The 22,576-nt window shown below is 37.0% G+C and overlaps 1 protein-coding gene across 2 annotated transcripts in view; it reads left to right on the forward strand.

Moving 5' to 3' along the window:
* Nucleotides 1–22,576, forward strand: part of Epc2 (enhancer of polycomb homolog 2) — a 101,193-nt gene that overhangs the window by 36,069 nt on the left and 42,548 nt on the right. For both annotated transcript variants that reach the window (XM_006498011.3, NM_172663.4), the window contains exon 2: nucleotides 1,866–2,025. In XM_006498011.3, coding sequence (XP_006498074.1) covers nucleotides 1,866–2,025 — 160 coding nt within the window. The remainder of the gene's footprint in view (nucleotides 1–1,865; nucleotides 2,026–22,576) is intronic.

Raw genomic sequence — 22,576 nt, forward strand, 5'->3', positions numbered from 1 at the left:
GGCCTCGAACTCAGAAATCCACCTGCCTCTGCCTCCTGAGTGCTGGGATCAAAGGCGTGCACCACCACACCTGGCCGATTTAAAATATTTTTAAGATACAACTAAAAAGCTTTTAGTTATAACAGTGTTTGTTGTTTTTAAAGCATAAAAGTTAGTGGGGTATTTGACATTGTATTTAAAAAAACCAATGACGTGGAGGGGCTCAGCGATTGAGAACACGGCTGCTCTTGCAGTGGAACTGGGTTTCGTGCCCAGTTCTCCTACGTGGTAGCTCATAGTCATCCGTAACTTTTGAGTGACATGAAACACCTATTGCTTACAATGGTAGACTGAAATATTATTGATAATTACTGCATCTCACTTACCAAGCTACTAGGAGCCCATGCTATGTCTGATGGTGAAAATTGGATTGTGCTTGGAATGTGACACCAAAAGGCACACATCACCTGCAAACTGAAGCCATGTATATATATAGATAGTGAGAACATATCACATTTATTTTTCATGACATTATGATGGTGTTCACAAAGTTCATGGTTGAGAACCACTCAATTTAATTATTAAAAATATCAAAAAAAATCTCATAATGTTTAAGTAAGGCTGTGTTTGAGTCACATTCATAGCTATTGTGCCCATTGTGGGACTGTGGTTGTGAGTGTGGGTGTTGCCTATATGGAAGGCATGAATGAAGTTAATATCTAAGTTCTTAGGCTTTATAGAACTTCAAAAAGTAAAATTGTATAAATGATATAATTAAGAATTTGGCTTCAACATATGTAGCCAAGTTCATATATGATTTATCACTTAAAATTATGTGACCATGATAAGTTACTAAGCATATTAACACCTCAGTTACTTTGAGTGCAATATATTTTTTATTTTCTAAAATACTAGTAATCTAGTAGATTTAATTTATTAAATATATATTTATCAGCTTTTTTTTGCTGTTTTGTGCAATTTGGAAATGTAAAAGTTTTTCATAAGGGGCAGAACTACTTGTGCTTAGCAGGTGGATGGACAAATGAGACTTAGTGTATCTTATGTAGCTAATGGTATGGAGGAAAATAAGGCCTTTCAAGAAGTGATGGACAAGCAAATTCTAGGAAGGCCTCTCTGATAGATGAAACTAAAGAATTTCAAAAGTAGGCCATTTGGATACAACTTGAAAACAGGAAGAAACATTGTGGCTAGAGCAAAAGGTGAGAGGTTGAGAGATACAGAGCCTTAGGACTCATTGAGGAATTTATCCTTCTACTGACCCAAACGTGATCATTGTGGGAGTGGCATGACCTGGCTTGCTGTCTAAAAGGTAAAGCTGCTCTAAGGGGACTAAGTACAGGACATTTCAGAGGCTGTTGATGAAAGGTGACCAGAACCTACATGTTTTATAGGAACTTTTTGTTTAATATTTATTAAATATTTCCTGCCATGGTTGTTATATGATTGTTGTACTCATCTTTATTTTAATTATTCAATTTCAAGTGTAGAAGATACTTAAAATTTATAACACAGACTTATTTCCTGTGACTTGAATATTTTCTTCTTAATGTGGTAGTGGTGATGAATACCTCAATTTATTTAGCACCCAAGGTCTATACTGACTATAAACATGTATATATGGTCTTTAAGAATTCTACTTTTAAAAATTGTTATAAAGTTATGATGCTGATTATAAGCTGCAGGAATTAAGGGAGACGGATGGTAATGCTTTCTTGGCTATGCAGAAAAAACCTGTGGTTTAGCGAAGGAGAACTATTCCAAATCGATTTTTGCATTTATCAGTTAACAAAGTAACGTTTAAATAGAATTATGCACGGAGTTAATATTACTAACACAACTTACATTACCTACTTTACATTTTCCAGGAACATCACCTACAGCGAGCTATTTCAGCGCAGCAAGTATTTAGAGAAAAAAAAGAGAGCATGGTCATTCCAGTTCCTGAGGCAGAGAGCAACGTCAACTATTACAATCGCTTGTACAAAGGGGAGTTCAAACAGCCCAAGCAGTTCATTCATATTCAGCGTAAGTTTGCTAATGGATTGTTTTCTCTTTGTAATTTTAAATTATCAGCCACTGAAAATATTCTGTATTGTCTGAGATTTTAAGCTTTTAGTTCATATTCTTTGGTGAATAGAATGTTAAACATGAGATATTTAAATCTGTTTGTATTTTCATTTGAGCTTGGAGATCACTTTGAGTTTTAATAATATTTGGACTTGTAATATTTATATAATATAAGATTTTTTTAGAACACAGTTTATTATACCGCTAAAAAGAGGATGGTTTGCCATACTCAAATAAAATTTATTTTTAATGTTCACAAGTAGGGCTATATCTTTAGAAAAATTCAAAACATCTTGCACTTAAGTTTAATAAAATTCTAATTGTAATTTTTTTTACTGCTCTTTTACTATAGAATTCCTCCCAATGTTGGTACATAAGTGGTCACCACCTCCAGTTTTAGCAGTATTTGACGATCTCTTTATTGTAACATTTTTACTACCCTCTGTTTTTCATCCTTATGCTATTCTGTCTTCTTTACAAAGTCTTGCCTTGCCACCAGAGTTGTGTTCCAAATTCTCAGTCTCATGCAGTCATGTTCTTGATTAAAACCTTATTTCCCGTATTGTTAATATGCTGCACACAAGTGTCAGTGTTTCCTATCTTGTCAGAGTTGCCATCATGGTTTACACGTTGGGTTACTTGTTAAGACAGAGGTTCAGGGGACGTCCTGCTGAAGCTCTGCTCTCTGACTGTCCACGGGTATGCTGACTGGAAATGTATATTTGAAAGCACTGGGGATTAGGTCTGGGGTTTGTTAATGCTTGGCATGTACTCTACCCCTGGATTACACCCTCCTAATGATACAAATTGTAATAAAGTCCCCTAGGTAATCCTGAAACATCAGCATATTTATGATTATCTTCCTTTGATCCTAAGATGTCCATCTTTGTTTTTTATCTTTGAATTGAGTTTTCATCTTGAATTCCTATTGTCCCGACTGAAGCTTTTATATACATGTTAACTCATTGCTTTTAAATGATACTAAAAATTAAGCCCTATTGTGAAAAAGTCATTTTCCAGAAACCTCTTTTTGTTTTGTGTTCTCGCTGTACTCAGGATGGGACAGATCTAGGCAAGCACTGTACTACTCAGCCACAGTGCAGCCCTTTCCCTGAACCATAAATATATTTGCAAACATTACTTACGTGATTTGTTTTATCTTTGAATCCTTTCAGTTTTTTGAATTGCCTTTATTTTAATATCAGTGAGAAAGGAGACAGATTTTCACTTAAACATTTTTCCAAACCAAAGAAACAGTTGTTTTGTGTTTATAAATTTTTCTTGGGAAATAAAACACCAAAACTAACTGTAACACATTTGAATCAGCCCCATTCAATAAGCACGGCTCTTAACATTGATCTTTCAGTTTGTCATTCATTTTATTTTAGCCTAAGCTTGTTAACATGTAGTATGTACTGTATTATATTTCATATTATATATGTGGTTTTATATTCTGCCTTTTCCACTTATTTTTCAAATTTTAGGGTTTTGTATCTATAACCTGCCATTTTAAGTTTAGGTAAATTTTTTGTTAAATCGATATTCCACAGTTTGCTCACTTTATAGACCAATTGTACTTAAGGTTAGGAACTCTCAAGTTCGTTTTTTTAATTAGATTTTTAAAAAGAAAGTCTTAAATTTAAAACACGACTTCTTGTAAACCCTGTAAATACAAGCAACCTTAGAAAATGCCACTAATTTTTTTTTTCTTACTGAAGATTTCTAAGTATCCAATCATTTACATTACTAGGAGCAAAAACCTGCATTAAGTATTGACTAAAATCTCCTTCTGTGGTGTAGGTTTGTTTTGGCTGGAGGAAGAGTAAATGCTGTTGGGATAGAACTTACTTAGAGTTTAGACCTTTGAGTCAGTCATATGCGCTCCTACAATTGTGCTTACCCATTTAAAAATGCCTTAGCACCTCTTTATCTGTTATTTATATGATAGACGTTTTAGCCTGCTTGTATAATGTAAAGCCTTTCTCTGTGTCTCACCAACCATGTTTGGCTCTGCATAATGTCACTTTACTGAACTGAATTGAAATTGGGTGTCTTTCCTCCCCTCGCCTCCTCTGCCTTCTAAGCTCATTAGGAGCCTATCCCATTCACTACAGTATAGCATTACCCAGTGCAGTCTGAAACTGCAGTCACAGCAAATTTTGGTTTTCTAATTTCTCTAGCCTTTCACGCTTTAAGCTATAAGAGTGGTGAGCTCTAAAACTTGCTTTATGTATACCTCATTTGCTTGTACCTTCTTAATCCTTTACACTTACTTTTATGATAAGTCTCACTCTTTGTTTCCTGACTCTGTTCAGCAAAATTCTTAGTTCTGTTCACTTTAAAGCCCCCTTCTGATGACTCTCTAAGCCATAAAGCACATTGAGATCTAAAATTCACATTTTAAAAATCTAAATCTCCTTGCCTAGTAGACTATGTAACATGATTATGATTACAATGAAATGTTTGTTGAATAAGTGAGTAAATGAATTGGAAATTAAAAATAAATACACACAAATCATGATCATTCTCAATCAGTAATTTTGCCAGACATAAAAATTATATACAGAGTTAAATATAAGACTAAAGTTAATAACACATACAGTCAAATCTGAAGACTTACTCTATGGCATCCAACTTAGGAATTTAAAAGGGAGTGCTCTTAATCATCAGCAGTGTTAGTTTAGAATAGATGGATTGGGTAGAGATCAGGTTTGATGACACATTCCTATAATACCACCATATGGGAAGTAGAGTCAGGAAGGTTGTGAGTTCAAGGCCAGTCTGAGCTACATAGTAAGAGTCCACCTCATAAAAGCAAAAGCCAGAAATAAAGGATAGTGGTAGAATATTTGTCCAGCATATACAAAGCGCTGGCATATACTCCTAGCATAGACTCCCCACTCCCACCCCCAAGATGCTGAAAGTGGAATAAATCTGGATGTGTTCACTCCTGTCTTCTTCAGTGTCTGTTTTCTGGAGTCACTGAGCTGGTATTCTGAGAATTTACTCATAACCCAAGAGGGCATTCCTTTTGGACTTCGATAAGTTAATTAAATTTAGATCCCCTTATGAGCAGTGGTGGTTACTGTCAGTCAGTTATTTAATTTCCCAATACCCTTTTGTTTACTGGGAAAATATTTTTAATTGTTGTCAAGTGTCAGAATTTTAGAACATGAATAAATTTGAAGTGTTGCATTACATTAACTTGGATCTGCTTTTGCAGCCAGTAGAATGGTTCTTGGTAGCAAGGCTGTGTTTCTTAGTTTAGAAGGAAGGTTCATCTCCTCTTTCACTGTATTCTGTGTCTTAGTTAGGGTTACTTCTGTCATAGTGAGGGGTTTACTGCTGTGAACAAACACCATGACCAAGGCAACTCTTGTAAAGGACAGCATTTAATTGGGGCTGGCTTACAGGTTCAGAGGTTCAGTCCATTATCATCAAAGTGGGAGCATGGCAGCATCCAGGCAGGCATGGGGCCAGAGGAGCTGAGAATTCCACCTGTTGTTGCAAAGACAGCTAGGAGAAGTCTGGCTGCCTGGAAAGGAGCTAGAATAAGGATCTCAAAGCCCATGCCCACAGTGACACACCTACTCCAACAAGGCCACATCTACTCCCAACAAACCCCCACTCCCTGGGCCAAGCTATATACACCATCACAACCTGCGAATATGTATCTATAGATTACCTGCCCTGCAGAACTAGGAGAGAGTTCAGGATAAAGGATTGGTGAAGTACCTTCTTATTACCTGTCAGGTTGAAAACACACTCAAAAAAGATTGAGTTTTCTAATCTGTTCCTAAGATCCTGAAACCAGAGAAGATAGGTATGTGTGGACAGTTCTTTCACTTCAGTATACTTGGTGTAGGCTGTTTGGTTAAGCTGATCATTTTCATTCTACATGGAAAAAAGGGAAATTTAACACTCAATATAAAGTGGGCTTTCATATTGTTTTTATTTTCAACAAGTAAAATACATGCCAGACTAACATTTAATTTTACTCTTATCCATGCATAATCTTCAGTGTTTTCCCCAGTGAACAAAACTGATCATACATCCTTTTCCTTGAGACAGGGACAAGCAAAATTTTATTGAAAAGAGTTAGGAATGATCTATTTATACTTTGACTGAAAGAGAAAAGGCCAAGGCAGTGACCGAGCTTTGCTGCATTTCTGCACTGCACTAGAATTACCTGTCGGAAAGAATGTCCTTCTGGGCTGGCGCTCTCGTTCGTTCGTTCGTTTGTTTGTTTTCTCTCTCTCTCTCTCTCTCTCTCTCTCTCTCTCTCTCTCTCTCTCCCCTCCCCTCTCTCCCTTTCTCTCCCTCTCTCTCCCTCCACCCCGTCCGTCACTGAGTATTTGTCAAGAAGTCAGACTGAGTATTATAGATTCTATAAAATGGCATTCCCTATTAAAATAAGCAAGCACTAGAAAAACAGTACCACCAGTTAGAGGCAGTTTGTATTCAGTTTGTGGCACTTTCCAGATTAACCTGGTTCAGGTGTTTAGAAGAATGACTGAGATAGCCAGCATGGCCAGACTCAGACAGCAACTGTAGTTCAGATCGGCTGGTTCTAAAATTCTTGGCTCCGGGTTACTCAGTAACTCCTGCCACCTCCCGAGTCTGACATGAGCTAGATAGAAGTGACAGAGCAGCACCTAGATGGGCGCTGGTTCAGTAAGGAGGGTGTTCCTGACCTAGAAGATGCTACTTAGTAAAGGTTTTTTGGGAAGAACAAAGTAATCAACCCCTTGTTCATTTTGGTAGAGAGATGAAAAGTCTTGAGTTCAAGGAGAATGCATGCTCCTTTGACCTCAGTAATTTGAATGTCTGGTATTTATAAAGAGGGGAATGGATTTACCATCACCTAGATTTAAATATAACAGACTGTCATGAATAAAGCAATCAGGGAGAAAGTAAACACTCTAATAGTTAAATTGCATGTATTGTCACATGTGTTTTAAGACCATTAAAACATATAAAACAAAAAATTGAGGTTGGCTGTAGAAAACATGTCACCTATTGATAGAAAAGGGATAGAACATACAGCTGTTGGGACACACTTTTCTTTGGGCTGGGCAGAGAACTAATGAATGACAGAACATTCTTCATGAGAAGGGTCAGGGTGCCAGACATGGGTGGTGGCAGTGTTGTTGCTGGCTTAAAAACACTTAGAACTCCCTCGTGTATGTTCCTGCAGAATATACTATAGAAAGATAGAGCATACCTGGTTGTGCTAGTAAGACTTTTAGCAGGAATAGACCTGCAGCACATTCGCCTAGCAACTAGCATCTTTCCTGAAGATGCTGGAGAGATGCCATGCTACCTTGGGAATTGGCACAATCTAGCATCTTAGTTCCCTATCTTGTACAAAATCTAAGGGAAGTTTGCTTTCCTGCCTTACAATTCTGTGGGCTACCTATCTATAAATAATGTTCTCTGCTGTTGGCTGGTTGTGGCAGCACACACTTTTAATCCCAACACTTGGGGGGCAGAGGCAGGTGGATCTCTTTGTTCAACAACAGCCTGGTCTACAAAGCAAGTTCCAGGATAACCATACTGCACAGAGAAACCTTATCTCGAACCCCAACCCCCATCTCCGCAAAAAAAAAAAAAGTTCTCTGAAAACGCTTATTTCTTAGGATCTTTTTAAAGGTTTCTTTTTTCCCCCATTGCGTTTTGTTTTGTTTTGTTCTCCTTTTCTTTTTTTTTTTTTAGTTGGATATTTTCTTTATTTACATTTCAAATGTTTTCCCTTTTCCTTGTCTTCCCTTTGGAAACTCCCTATCCCATTCCCTACCTCCTGCCTCTATGCGGGTGCTCCCCACCTACTCACTCCCATCCTCCTGCCCTGGCGTTCCCCTACATTGGGGCATCGAACACCCTCAGGCCCGAGGGCCTCTCCTCCCACTGATGCCAACAAGGCCATCCTCTGCCACATATGTGGCCGGAGCAATGGGTCCCTCCATGTGTACTCTTTGGTTGATGATCTAGTCCCCAGGAGCTCAGGGGGCGGGGGGATTTTAATAGGAAACTAAACTTTTCTTCTTATGTAGTGAAATAGCTAATATTAACTGAGCTATGTCTAGGCTTTGTCTAGTGTTATAAATTTTAGTTACACTAGGCCATTTGTTTCTCATACTCTTCCCAGAGATTTAGGTTATAAGCCTGGACACTCTCAGCCCCAACAAGCTAGGTTTGGTCACCCATCCTCAGTATGTCAAAGGAACAAGTAGTAGTGTGAAAAAGTGGAGAAGAGGTTTATTCAGTGTATCCTCAAAGAGAAGAGAAACAAGTAAGAAAATTGCTCTCATTCCAGTGCACATGCATAGTTGGTTGCACTCAAATAGGACCATACACGGAAGGAGAGATGTGTGGGTGTGAAATTGCTTGGCCACCAAGCTTGACCTGAATTCAGTTTCTGTGCTTGTACATGGTGGAGGGAGAAAACTAACTCCTGAGAATGATCCTCTGACTTCCACATGCACTCGGCGGCCTGCACATACAAATAGTGTATGGAAATCTATAGTGTTAATCATAGAAGAAAATCAGTGACTCCTTTCTTAAAGGCAACCAACACATGGCAATTAGTAACTTTGTTTTAAATATGCATTGTGTTGTATACATGAATATGTGAATGTTTTACACTAGTTGTGTGTGTGTGTGTGTGTGTGTTTTACAGGAGTGTACTCTAATGATAAAAGCTGTAGTATAGTTTTGAGCACAGTGGCCTGTCTCAATTATGCAAGAGACTGAGGTAAGGATTACTTGAGCCTCACATTCCAGACCTTCCTGAGGAATCTCGTGACATCCTATTTCGTAAACAAGGACAACATAGTGACAAAGTGTAATATATGAATGCATAGACCACTTATAGTCATTGATGACATGATATAAGTAATTGAATGTGCTTTGTTTCTAGCAACACAGTATGATTCATACTAGCATCACCACAAACGAGTGAGTGATAGAAATGTTTTTAAATGTCATAATCATATAAAACTACTGTTGTATGTAGTTAATAGCTGACTGATTCATCACATGAAAGATCATATGTGTATGTATAATATCTTGTCATCACTGATGTTTTGAACAAATTATCTTTTTACCGTTAGGTAATTAGGAATAAGAAAAAAAAAATCACAGTTTCATTTTGCCCTTGTTTACTTATTTTCTTGTCTGCCTTTATACAGATTAGATTTTTTACCCATGTCATTTTCTTTCTCTGGTGGACTTTGAAATTTCATGCAAGTCAAGCATGTGGCAGCAAATCACCTCAGATTTTATTTGTTCGAGAACATTTTATTTGTTTGGGAGGATTATTTCATAGAGTGTGTACTCTTAGGGTAGAAGATTTTATGTTGGTTTTCAACATTTCAGATATTTCAATCTATTCTCTTTGCTTGTACTTTTAAGATTATTGAATGTCACTTTTATCTTTGGTTCACTGTAGGTCCACTTTCTCCTCCTGGCTTATTTTTAGATTTTTTTACTTTTTGCTGCTGTTATATATATATTTGGTGTTTGTGCCTGCTTCTGTGTATGCTTGTGCACATGCCACACACAGTTTGTTGTTGAGGTTAAAGGACCACTTGTGGGCGATCTCTAGTTTTAAGTCTTTGGCTTTTATTCTTTTTAATGTGTTGTGAGTTTTAGTATTTATTTTGAATTTTTAGAGGCAGGGCCATGCTTTGAAACCCAGCTGGCCTCAGACTTAGAATAATTTCCTTTAACCTCCTCAGAGCTGGAATTACAAATGTGAATCCCTGGGCCCACCCAAGAGACTCTTTCCTTAATTGTCTCTAATCTAATAAACTTTTTGTTGCTAGTAATTTTGATCTTGTCATTGGTTTAGATTTTCTTTTCTAGGGTTCCTGTTTTTCAGCTTACATTATCCATCTGCCTTGCATGTTGTCAGTTTGCTGCTGTTAATTTAGTTATGTTAGAGTTTTCTTTTTCAGAACAATAGAACATTCCTATCAGGTCCTAGATCTGATTGTGGTACCTATTAAGTCTCTTTTTACTTAGATGTGATGTATTGGGCAAAGTAAACTCCAGCAAAGAAGACTTGAATAATATGAGTGGGGGAGTAGTTAATTAGTAGTACAAAATCAGACAGACAGCTTGATCTTCTGGTGAGCCTGGGTATCTGGATTCTGAGCCCTGGTGCTTCTCAAAGGTTTTCTTTTTCTCCACCCCCCAACACCCTTTTGATGGGGCAAGTAACAGGACCATGCGCACCAAGCCTCTAGAACTGGTTTTTCTCCTTCTCTTCCACCAGATCAGAGTTTTATGTTAAACCATCAGCAGATTAGGCTCTGGTAAAATAACTCATGTGCAGCATTTGCTAAGAACTAAACGTTCTGGCATATTTCAAAGTGCTTCCCTTTCCTCTCCCACCAGAAGCACTGAGGGACCCTGTATTCGCTGCAGACCTACTTGCATACTCGAAAGTGAAATGTATGCAGCACCCCAATGGCTGGGTGCTTAGAATATTCTAGGCCACCTTTAGTCATGGCTTAAGCACGCACATATCTTCTGAATTGGTTCCAGAGTCTTTGAATTCACCTGTCTGTCTCTCCAATTTTGGTGACAGTGACTTAAACTATGACCTTGTTCATTTTGTTTACCTTTTCATGTGTTTTTAAGATTAAGTGGCAAATTTTCAGTTCCTTACCTGGAAACCTGAAGTTGTTACACATGTAATTAGTTTCTGACTTTCTCTGACAATCTTTTTATACTTTTTCTCTCTAATTAAAGCATAGTTGTAGTCTGCAGGTGATGGTAGTGATAACAAGCACTGCTTTTGTTTGCTCTTTTGTCTTCTGTGATGGCTAGAGACTTGTGAGAAAAAGTCAAAAACTTGTGAAATTTTTTATGGTTTGTGTTTAAGATGCCTTCAGTAATTATAAATATTCGCCTTTTGGCTTAATGGAGTTTATTCAGCTTTAGTTAATAACTTTGGTATTATTTGGTTTTAAAGAATTTTTTGCTGTTTGTTCTTCTCCCTCCCCTTTCTTTTCCCTCCTCCCTTCTTTCTTCAGCCTTCTTTCTTTGTTATCTTCCTCTTGGGTCTGCTGTAACACTGGACTTAGAATATCCCTGCTCTGTCTCCTCATGCTGGGATTACATACATGGGTCTTTTATAATTTATATCCTATCCTGGCGGTGCTTGCAGAGAATGATTTCTCAAGGATTTGCTTTAGAATATACGTGCAGCTTACTTACTTTTAAAGTAAATTTTAATTTTAAATAGCATCATTTTCATGTCTACTTCAATTAAAGTGATCTAACTATATGTGTGTGTGTGTGTGTGTACATGTATATTTTAGTTGCTTTAGGTTTTGGTTTGTTTTGGAACAAGGTCTTCCTCTGTAGCTCTTGATGGACTGAAACTCCCTGTAACTCAGGGTAGCTTCAATAATACAGTAACCTGCCTCTGTCCTTTGTCTTGAGTACTGGGATTTCAGAATGTACCACTTCAGTAGTCTAGTTTATTTGTTTGTAAGTTTGTTTACTATTTATTAGTTCAGTTTTATTCATTCAAAGAAAATACAGCTTTCATTAACATTTAGCTTAGAGTTTCATTTTGTTTATAGCAACTAGCAACTACTTTGCTGTTCTTTCTAGAAGCATTTTTAGTGAATTTTTAGGCATTGATAATACTTGAACAGGAAATCTTGGACAAAATGCTATATTAGGTATGAAGGAACAGACTATGGGAACCATTTTTGAAGGATCTAGAAATAGATTTGGTTTTTCGCTTGTTTGTTTGTTTTTTAAGAGAATGTGGTTGTTGCTGGGTGTGAGACCTCAGTTGCAAATGTGCCTCCTCTTCAAGGTACTGAACTATGTATTTTCACTGTTACTAGACAATGGGAGCAGAAAACAATTTTGATTACTAATAGTGTTTAGTTCAGGCTTGGAAAGAAGCAGATCGAAATATTTATTAATTTTGTATTTGGTGGGCTATAAAACAACCTTTAGTTATATTTGGTATTTGTATGTTTAAATAGACTTGTGTTTATATTAGATGATGAAATTGGTAGTGAGAGAAAATGGTGCCTAAACATACTTTCTGAGAAATTTTTATTTTGATATAATTTAAATCACATTCCTAAAATTTGGCATAACTTCCAACTCAAGGGAGAGATGCCAGAATGGTGTGAGAATTCTGTAGACTTGTCTCCATGCTTCAGTAAATGTAGAGTTAGCAGTATTCATTGCTTGCTCCCCAGTTTTCCTTGTTCCCCAGTCATTCTCTTCTCCCCCCGCCCCCTGGTAGTTTTCTTTCTAAACTCTTTTTGAGTAAATTTTAGATTTACTTACAAATACCTCAGTGTATGTTTCTTAGAAACAATGGCATTTTCTCATTTAACCACAGCATGGTTATCAAAATGAATAAACTGTCTTTGATATAATATAGTTAACTAATTTCTTTGACCTTGTGTATAATTTAATAGCTCTTTATATAAAATCTTTATAGTAAAGGAAAATCCAAAAAAAAAGTTTTTCGTTATCTGTCGTATCTATTCAGATTACTCCTATGTTTTCTTTTGCTTCATGCCAGTGATGTATGTGTTTAGGGGACAGCCTAATGGCTTTGTAGGAAGCACCTTACTGTGGATTTACCAATTATGACATGGTTCTGGCTGACTGTTGAGTTTTTGCTTACCTTCTCATTGTAGTAAAGAAATGGCAGAGCATAAATTTGCCTTAATAACTTTCAGTATATATTATTAGCTAGATCTCTGGAACTTCTATTTCGTTTGGTAAAACTAAGCTTCTATATCATTTGAATATAATTGCTCATTACCTCCCTAGAGCCAGGCCCTGACAATAACAATATCTACTTTCTGTTCTATGAGCTTGAGTGTTTTAGATAACTCTTGACTTCTAAGTATCTTTTGTGGCTTGCTTTACTTCATTTGGCATAATGTCCTCAAGATTCATCCATGTCATTAACTTATAGCAAGGCTTTGTTCTTATAGTATTTTAATGTAGTATTATATAATATTCCACCATGTCTACCATATTTTTAAAAAATCGTTCATCAGTATATGAACATTTGGGTTGCTTCTATTGTTTATTCTGAACAGTGTTGCGCTAAGTGTGGGCAATCACGCAGCTCTTCAGGATCCTCTTTTCAGTTTCTTATGGGCATTAACCCAGATTGGATTATTGAATTATTATTATTATTATCACCATCGTCGTGATTATTATTATTATTATTATGAGGAGGAGGAGGAGGAGGAGGAGGAGGAGAAGGATTTGTAGTGCTTTGAGGAACTGCCATACTAATTGACGCTCAGCAGTGCATTTTTTCTTAGGCTTTTTTTAGTGCTAGTGACCACCTTAACAGGAGGGAAGTTAGATCTAATTGTGATTTGATTTGTAGTCCCTGATGATTAGTGATGTTAAGCATCCTTTCATATGCTTATTGGTTGTTCATGTTTCTTTAGAGAAATAATTCTTCAAGATCTCTGCAGATTTGTAAATTTGTAAATTTGGATTTCTTAGTAGGGGTTGTTCTTGAACTGTAGTGCTTTTATTGTGGATAGTATCATTCATATATATATATATATATATATGCCTTGCATTTCCCTCCTTTTTCTTTTATGATGTTCATCGTTTCCTTTGCTGTGCAGAAGCTGTTTGTTTTGGTGCTTTGGGTCACGGGGAAGCTTAGGACGTGGGAGTGCTGTGAGTTGACAAGTTGCAGATCTACCTGGCTTACACTGTAAAGTTCTGTTAGACGTGAGGAAAATACAGGGAGAAAGATTAGTGTGAAATCTTGTCAGGACTTAATTTCTGTGTTTTCTTCTAGTAGTTTTGTAGTTTCTGGTCTTAAACCCATTTTTAGTTATTTGTTATAAGAATTAATTTCCTCATGTGAATATTCAGTTCTCATCATCTGTTTCTTCTGATTGGTTCATTTTTGGGACCCTTGTCCGTCATTATAATATACACCTGAGGGCTCGTTTCTGAGTTCCCTACTTGGTAGACCCTTATGCTCATATTTTATTTTAGATCACTGTAGCTTTGTAATTTATATTTTGTAATTTAGAATTTCATATCCTTGGCACAGCTATTTCTTTCTGAAAAAAACTGGTAAAATCCTTAGCAAAGAATGCCATTAGTAAAGAAAATAACATTAATTGCCCACAAAATTTTGCTTTATAGGCTTTTTTTTTCCCCAGTTCTTTCTGATTTCAGCTATGTTCTGAGATGAGACCTGAGTTCATTGTCTTGTATTTAAGTGTTGAAACAGCCAGCCTATTGGAAAACACTGCAAGTGTTCTTGCCCCCACTTAAGATTCTAGGAATACATCTTGATTTTTGAAATGTATGCTATATGAGAAGCTAATATATTTCTATTCTTGTGTGTGTGTTGGTTTTGGGTTTAGTTTATGATTATCACTTGCTGCCTGACCTCGGTCAGGATAAGAATTTCAGCTCTCATTCTCTGCCTGCCAAACTGGAGAGTGAACAAGAATGATGATAGTTTAGAGGGAAAATATGAGCGTGTCAGAGAGTAAATAGGGGCCACGACCTAGAACTGTTAAAACACAAAGTGGTTTTTATATACACGAATATGACTTTAAATAGACCAGATCATTTTGACTCTTTAAAGACAAACACACAGCACTCTGAAGCAAATCTCCCGTGTGTTGAGCCTGCCCTGCAGCCACTCTTACAGTGAGCTACTTTATCAGTTCTTTTATTGTCTTATCTTCTCACCTAAACTCAAGCATGTGGTTCTTTTTATTTTGTTCCTCTTATTATACCCTGTGTGTATTTTTCTCTTTTTAAAAATCTATTACACAAACACACATGTGTTTGACTGTTTTGCCTATATGTGTGAATGTGCATCATCTGTGTGCATTGCCCAGAGAGGCGAGAAGAGGATGTCAGATCCTCTTGGACTAGAGTTATTGAAGGCTGTGAGCTACCTTGTGGCTGCTGGGAATGGAACCTGGGTCACCTGAAGGCAGCCAGCACTCTTAACCACCAAGCTACCTCTCTGGTTCCTTGTATGATTTTTCTACACCTTGCTTTTTTATGTTAAAGTAGTTTTAAAAAGACTGTAGTATGGAAATTGATCTTTTTTTAAAAAGATATTTATTTATTTTATATGCATGCACTGTAGACACACCAGATCCTGTTACAGATGATTGTGAGCCACCATGTGGTAGCTGGGAATTGAACTCAGGACCTCTGGAAGGGCAGTTAGTGCTCTTAACCGCTGAGCCATCTCTCCAGCCCTAGAAATATATTGGCATGTATAGGATGTCCTTATTCTTTTTTTTTTTTAATAATCCTGTTTGGTGTGTGCACCCCTCCCATCTAGTTTATTGTTAAAGAAGACTTGATTGTTTCTAGCCTTCTGTTGTGCTTTAGTGACTAATCTTGAATAAAATGAATGTCATAGAAGCATGATTCTATTTGACAGAAAAGTTCAAATATAGTATTCTTGGAGATTTTTACCATTTTATATTAACCTGAAAATGCTAATTTGGGGGGGGTTGTCTAATTAAAATACTGCTTTTAATGTTTGGTCTATTTATTGAAGAAACTATATACCTTGGTATAGTACATTTTTTCTTTTACTTTTTGAAATTATAATTACATCATTTTTTCCTTTACTTTCCTCCCTCCAAACCTTCACATATACCTCTTCTTGCTCTTTCAAATTCATGGCCTTTTTCCCATTAATTGTTGTTCCATGCATATATGTATATGCGTGTGCATATATAGTTATAAATGCATACATCTTATATACTATTTTATTATAGACTTATATATCATATATATGTGTGTGTATTTAATAGATACTGTATTATATACTATTACTTATATACGTGTTTTCAGACTGACCATTTGATACTGGATAGCCAGTTGTTCTTGTCCATGGAGAAAACAGTTTCTCCTGCTCTCAGCGCAGTAGCTTTTTTTCCCCAGTATATGTCATGCCTAAACTATCACTATATTTTAAAAATTAAATTATTAAATCCTTTATTTCAGAAATAGAATTTTTTTTAATTTAGAGAAAAGTAGTACAAATGGTCCCTGTAAACTCTCAACCAGTTTTAGATTCCTGTAATGATATCCTTTATCTTAGTTTGGTACCTGTGGCTTCTGTTTCTCTTGGTAGCATTATAACATATATTTCTTATGAAGTTGAGTGCCTTCAAATGTTAGGAGCATTTTTTCATAACTATTACTATCCTTCACAGAATTTTCTTTTGAATAGCAAAGCAACGAGAGAGAGAGAGACAGAGAGGAGAGAGAGAGAGAGAGAGAGAGAGAGAGAGAGAGAGAGAGAGAGAGAGAGAGAGAGAGAGACCGACCAGTTGGTGTCCACATCCATGGAGAAGACAGTTTCTTCTGTTCTTAGTATTCCCTGGGGTTCAATGTGTGCCAGTCAAGTACTCTACTACTGAGCCCTGGCAGCCCAGCATCTTTCGGAAAAGGAAAGGGGCAGCAGGTGTTCCTTGTTTTGCCACATTACCAGGCTGCAAGTTCAAAAGTAAAAGAATTAACGTTACCAACTTGCTCATTATTGTTACTCCTGGCCAGTGATATTTATTATTTATTTATATATAATGAGTTTTTGGAAGTGGGTAGTTGGCTGACCAAAAAGACCAAGAATCATCCTGATTATAGAGTTTTTGAAGAATCAATCAGCGACTGGTTGGATTTCACTGCGCAACATGGTAGAAATAACTTTGAACTTGGCTTCAGTTCACTTACCTTGTAGCTTAGAGATGAGAGGTATGAACACTATCTCTGGCTAAGTCTTATAACTCTAAGAAATCTGGGAGTCACTTTAAAGGTCCTGGTTACTCCTTCAGAGCTATTTGATTGATAGTTCTCAGGCAGGCTCGGGTGTTGTTTCAGAACCTCGGAGAGCTCCCAGCAAAGGCACTTCTCTTAGCTTTCAGTAGCTACCTTTAAAAGTTCTTTTAACCCCTTGGACCTGAAAATTTTACAAATTCTTGAGGTTCAGTGTATTGTACAGACACAGACACAATATTTCTGATGTTTTAGTGCACTAGAGTTGTGGTTCTCAGAATAGTGTCCTTTAGTGTCACTTGGGGGTTAGAAATACAGACTTATAAACCTCACTCTAGACCTACCACATTGCAAATAAATGATTGCTCCCATTATTAACAAGTCCTCCATGTGGTTTCTAGTGGATGGTGAAGTTCGAGAAACACTGGCTTTAAGACTGTGTTGATAACCATGTAAATGGGAGGGGGGATCTTATGCAGATACTCTTGTATTCTACTTTATGTGAGATTTGGGTATATAATACTTATTGATAGTAAATGTTTACAGAATTTCAGTTCTGCTTTCTAAACATATGCTCATCAGCTTCTTTGGCTATGTAGTCCTGGACACTGGTTTTGCTGTAAAGGTAGATTTGGGTCACATAGCCTCTTGCCCAGTCTCAATTTATATTTTGTGGTTAAATACACTCCTTTCCTTATTCCTTTTGCTATTTCTAGAATGCCTTTGTATTCACTTTCTCTGTGTTTTATAGTATTGATATATTGCTTGCTTCCAAGGGGAGCTTGCCATATGTATTGTATTTGAGGAGCCAGATATTTTCAGATAAACTGAAGTAATAATGGCTTTAAAAGTCATAAGAAAGAACTAGACATTTGAATAGGAGATATAGCCTGGTTAGTCTTTAAATACATGCTTCTCTTAGAAAGTACTGTTAAAAGTGCTTAAAGACAAGCCTTAGGGACAAGATATACTTGTGTTTCTGACTTACTTTGTTGCCTACAATTAAAGGGGTTTTAAAAAGTAGTTTCCATGGATAATCATTTAGGAAATAGATGGATGTGATTAATACATTTCAATTAATTAATTAATTAATTAATTAATGTGTGCGTTGGTGTTTGACCTGTCTGTGTGAAGGAGTTGGATCCCCTGGAACTTGAGTTACAGACAGTTGCGAGTTGCCATGTGAGTGCTGGAAATTGAACCTAGGTCCTCTGGAAGAACGATCAGTGTTAATTAACCACTGAGCTCTTTAGCCTGACTAATACGATTTTTTAAAACTACTATAATTTAGGTAAATGTTGGAAATGTAGCACATGTGTGGAGGTCAGAGGAAAACTTCGTAGAGTCAGTTCTCACTTTCTAACATGGCTCTAACTCAAGATATCAGGCTTATAAGGCAAGGACCTTGATCTGCAGAGCCATCTCACCAGTCCATGATAATCTTTTTGTATTGTCTTTGGTTAATAAATATAATTTGTAAGCTTAAATATTTAAGTTCAATATAAAACAAAAACTATCTGTCTTAGTTAGGGTTTTACTGCTGTGAACAGACACCATGACCAAGGCAACTCTTAGAAGGATTATGTTTAATTAGTGCTGGCTTACAGGTTCAGAGGTTCAGTTCATTATCATCAAGGCAGGAACATGGTGGCATCCAGGCTGGCATGGTGCCAGAGGAGCTGCTAGCAGAATACTTGCTTCCAGGCAGCTAGAATGAGGGTCTTAAAGCCCACACCCACAGTGACATACCTACTCCAACGAGGCCACACCTACTCCAACAGGGCCACACCTTCTAATAGTGCCACTCCCTGGACCAAGGATATACAATCCATCACACTGTCTTTTGACATATTGTTGTCTTTATTTCATTTTGATGTTCTAAAGACGTTCGTTGCTGCAGGTAAGACTAGAACGATGTGATTCATCTTCTGTGTGTTATTAAAATGCCAGTGATTCTCTGACCCTGAGGCCTGTGCTCAGCTCACCAGGGTTCTTAACCAGTTTCTGAGCTGTACAATGTGGTCTTTCAGCTCTAGATTACATAACTTTGCTGTGTCAACACATAAATAAACTCATATGTCAGTCTTTATTTAACTTCCTTGCTTTTTTGAAAATAAGGCCTTAACGTGGGTATTCTGGCTGGGCTGGGGATTAAACCCACATAAAAGACACTATTAGAAGAGAAGCATACAGATTATTACAGCTGCATGGGGGAACCTCATAGGTAAGTGAAGATCAGAAAAAATAGGTGTGTCCAGGAACTGATGTACTATTCAGAACAAAGAATAGCAATTCTGAAGAAGTAATGGGAAATGAAAGGCGGATAACAGGTCTGTTTGTAGCCGTACTCTGGGCCATCTTGCTCTCCATCTCCTGTTTGGTGAGGTGTCTTCACATGAGAGCTTTGTTTGCTTTGAGGAATCAAAGGGAAGGTTGTCATCTCTTCTTGAATCTGCTGCTTTCCAAGTATCTTTATCTGGGAATAAGTTTCCATGCTCAGAAACTGGCTAAGAGCCCTGGTGAGCTGAGCACAGGCCTCAGGGTCAGAGAATGCCTAGCCAGTGTAGTGTATTTTGGGGTGGCATACTCTGTATTCCATACATTTCTCTGTATTTCATTCAGTGAAAATGGTGGTAGGGAGAAGAGAATTTTTAAAAGTTCCAACTGGATTCCATGAATGAGTGAGCACAGCAAGACAAATTTTAAGATTGCCTTTTCTCCCTTTATTACATATTGTATTAGTGACCATAGTTAATTCCAAAGTTTTTTTTTACATACCTAGTGTTTTTCTACTAAACATGAAAAGAAAGACTTACATCAGTCACTCTTTGAACGTCTGGGCTCTAGGGGCTATTTGTTTTTATGACTTTTTTTTTTTAAACCTCTTTTCCACCACAAGCTTCCATTTCTAAAGAAGAACTGTAAATCATCCAACCCAATTTACATGGTAGCCACTCTTCGCTCTGTTGGGTAGTAAGATGAGATACAAAATACAAAACACAAATCCTATTCTTGCTCTTTAGGTTTGAAAAGAGGAGGGTTTGTATACATGACTAGTAGTATACATAGTTTTTCTGAGTAAACACACTGAGATGGTTTTGTGCATTCCTACCAACAACTTTGTTGAGGCTGTTAGCAAACATGATGTTTCTTGCTCTCTTTTGGTGTGGCTTCTAGCTATCTTAGTGTGCAAGGTATGTGTTTCACAAATGTATTTCTAAGTTTTGATGATCTGCTTGCTTTGTTGTAAATGTAAGGTTCTTTTCCCCTCTGCATTGTCAGCGTGTTCTCTGAACTCTGCTACCTGCCTTCTTTCCTTGTTGGAATTGCTCTGCCTGATAGTTCTTAGGAAAGGAAAACAGGAGGGGTTGTTCCTAACCTACACACACACACGCACACGCACACACACACACACACACACACACACCCTGACTGTTTGGGAAGGGATGCTAATCAGTAGTTTTCAGTACCCAGTGGTGACTTAAGTTCATTACAGAGAAATCACTCAGAAGTTCCTCAGGGTGACTTGTTTACTGTGAGTAATACAAGTAAAAGGTGACTTACAGAGAAACCTAAAATAGATAGGTCAAAGTAATTCAAAGGATACAAATTTTTTCCCTAACATTTCCACACAACATTTTTTTTTCTAAGCTGGGTAACCACAAGGTGTATTTGTGCAGAAAAACCCCTGGCAATCACTAGGTTTCCTGTTCAGGTATTTTTTACATAGAAAGCGGTCATCTTTGAAAGCCTGGACACCGTATGCCTGTTTCATCATCACTCTGCAACAGTAATATCTTCACTGCAGTTTCTGCAGCATTACAAGGAAGGGCAGGGAGATGATGCTGGCCTAGAACATGCTAGGTGCTTCTGAAGGTGGATGAACAGCATTGTGAATGTGCTTGTTGCCATACAGACGAGTGACCATGATGGTAAAAAGTGAGGACTTAGAGGCAGCTGGCCAGTGTATTTATGTGTTTTAGTGTTTAATATGTTTTTATTAAAGTAGTAAACCACCCATTATAGCTAAATTGGACATACATTGTTGTGAGTGTGTGTATACACATATAAATGTAAATTTTTGCCTCTGACTAGATACAATTCTCTCATTTTATTACTTATTGACGATGAGGTTAATAAATGATATCTCATTTACAGAGGGTACTACTTAGAATTGTATCATTTAAAATCTTTTAAAAATTTACTTTACATGTAGGGACATTTTGACCTGCATGTCTGTATACCATGTACATGCCTTTTGGAGCCCCTAAAAATAGAGTTCAGATTTGTCTTTGCCAACAGAGAGACAGACAGGGTCATTATTTTCGCAATAGAGTATTATTTCCTGCTGTAGTTGAGACTTAGCATATTTAATTAAAAACCGTGATTTCTGTATATTCATTATAATGGGCATCAATACTAAAATGAGCTGTAACATTGTATTGTACTTTATTTACTTCACTTCTGCAAAATTAGACAATAGTCTTGATCAACTAATGATGTAGAATTAAATATTAGGAGCTATCAATATTTCTTGAATGCTTGCTCAGTAGTTGGCATTATGATAGGTGCATATTATTTTATTCTTATGAAAATTTAATGAGATACATAAGTTTATTGATTTACAGCTGTTAATCTTTTGTCTAGCTCTATAATTTTGTCATTGCAAGAATGTTATATAAATGGAATATACACTATGTGACTTGTACAATTGACATTTTTCAAAGTCAGCATAATTCCATTGCAATTTTTCAAGTAATTTGGTATGTATCAGTAATTTGGTCTTATACATTGGGACTGTAAGCCCATTGCTGCTTCACCACTAGAAGACATTTTTGGGTACTGTGAATAAATTTGCTATGAACATTTGTGTTGACTTGTAAATTTTTAAATTATTTTAAAAATTATTATTCAGAGGGAATAACTGTCAAAACCCAAATATGGAGGCCAGAAGACAACTTTTTGGGTCAGTTTTCTTCTTATTATTTTACACTGGCTCTAGGCGTTCATCTCAGATTGTCAGGCTTGTACAGCAGGCCAAAGGAGTATCCTGCTTTTACAGAAAGCCATTGCTTTTCCATGAAGGTGCTAAACGTCCACTGATGGCACCTCAGCCTGTCTTTGATGTAGCTGGTGTTTGAGGCCACAGTTTCCTGAAACAGCCTTTATAAATTAACTTTCAGGCTGATATTTGAGCAGAAAGTGGTTCTTTCTTTAGCTACCCTGAAAGAAGAAAAGTCTATCTCTATCAAAGTTTTTCAACCAGTCATTTTTTTCAAACTCATACTCATCCCTTTGAAGGAAATGTGATTTTAGCTAACTCCTACATACAAAGGAGGAAGGGGGCTCCTGATTTGTACTGTGTATTTCAGTGTTCTCTTCCCTGCTAATTCTGAAACATTTATTATTTTCATTCCATTCTCATCAGCTCTAATGACTTGCCATTTGCTTTTATGAGAATGGGATTTTAAGACAAGCCTCATGATCACCTGCCTTATTTAACTTAGGTTCGTGTTTTTGTTGGAGGAAATCTGTTGTGTATACTTTAGACTCTGGCTGTTTGAGTGAGCACATCTACGGTGCAGTTCCCTATGGAAGTGTGTCAGATTCAGCAGAAGAAGGGTCCAGGGCAAGGTAGACATCTATAAATATAAAAACGGTTTGTGTAAAGAGTTCTGAATTCACAAGTAAGTAGAGACCTGATTGGTTGGGGTTT

This window comes from Mus musculus, chromosome 2, assembly GCF_000001635.26.
Source record: "Mus musculus strain C57BL/6J chromosome 2, GRCm38.p6 C57BL/6J".
Lineage (NCBI taxonomy): Eukaryota > Metazoa > Chordata > Mammalia > Rodentia > Muridae > Mus > Mus musculus.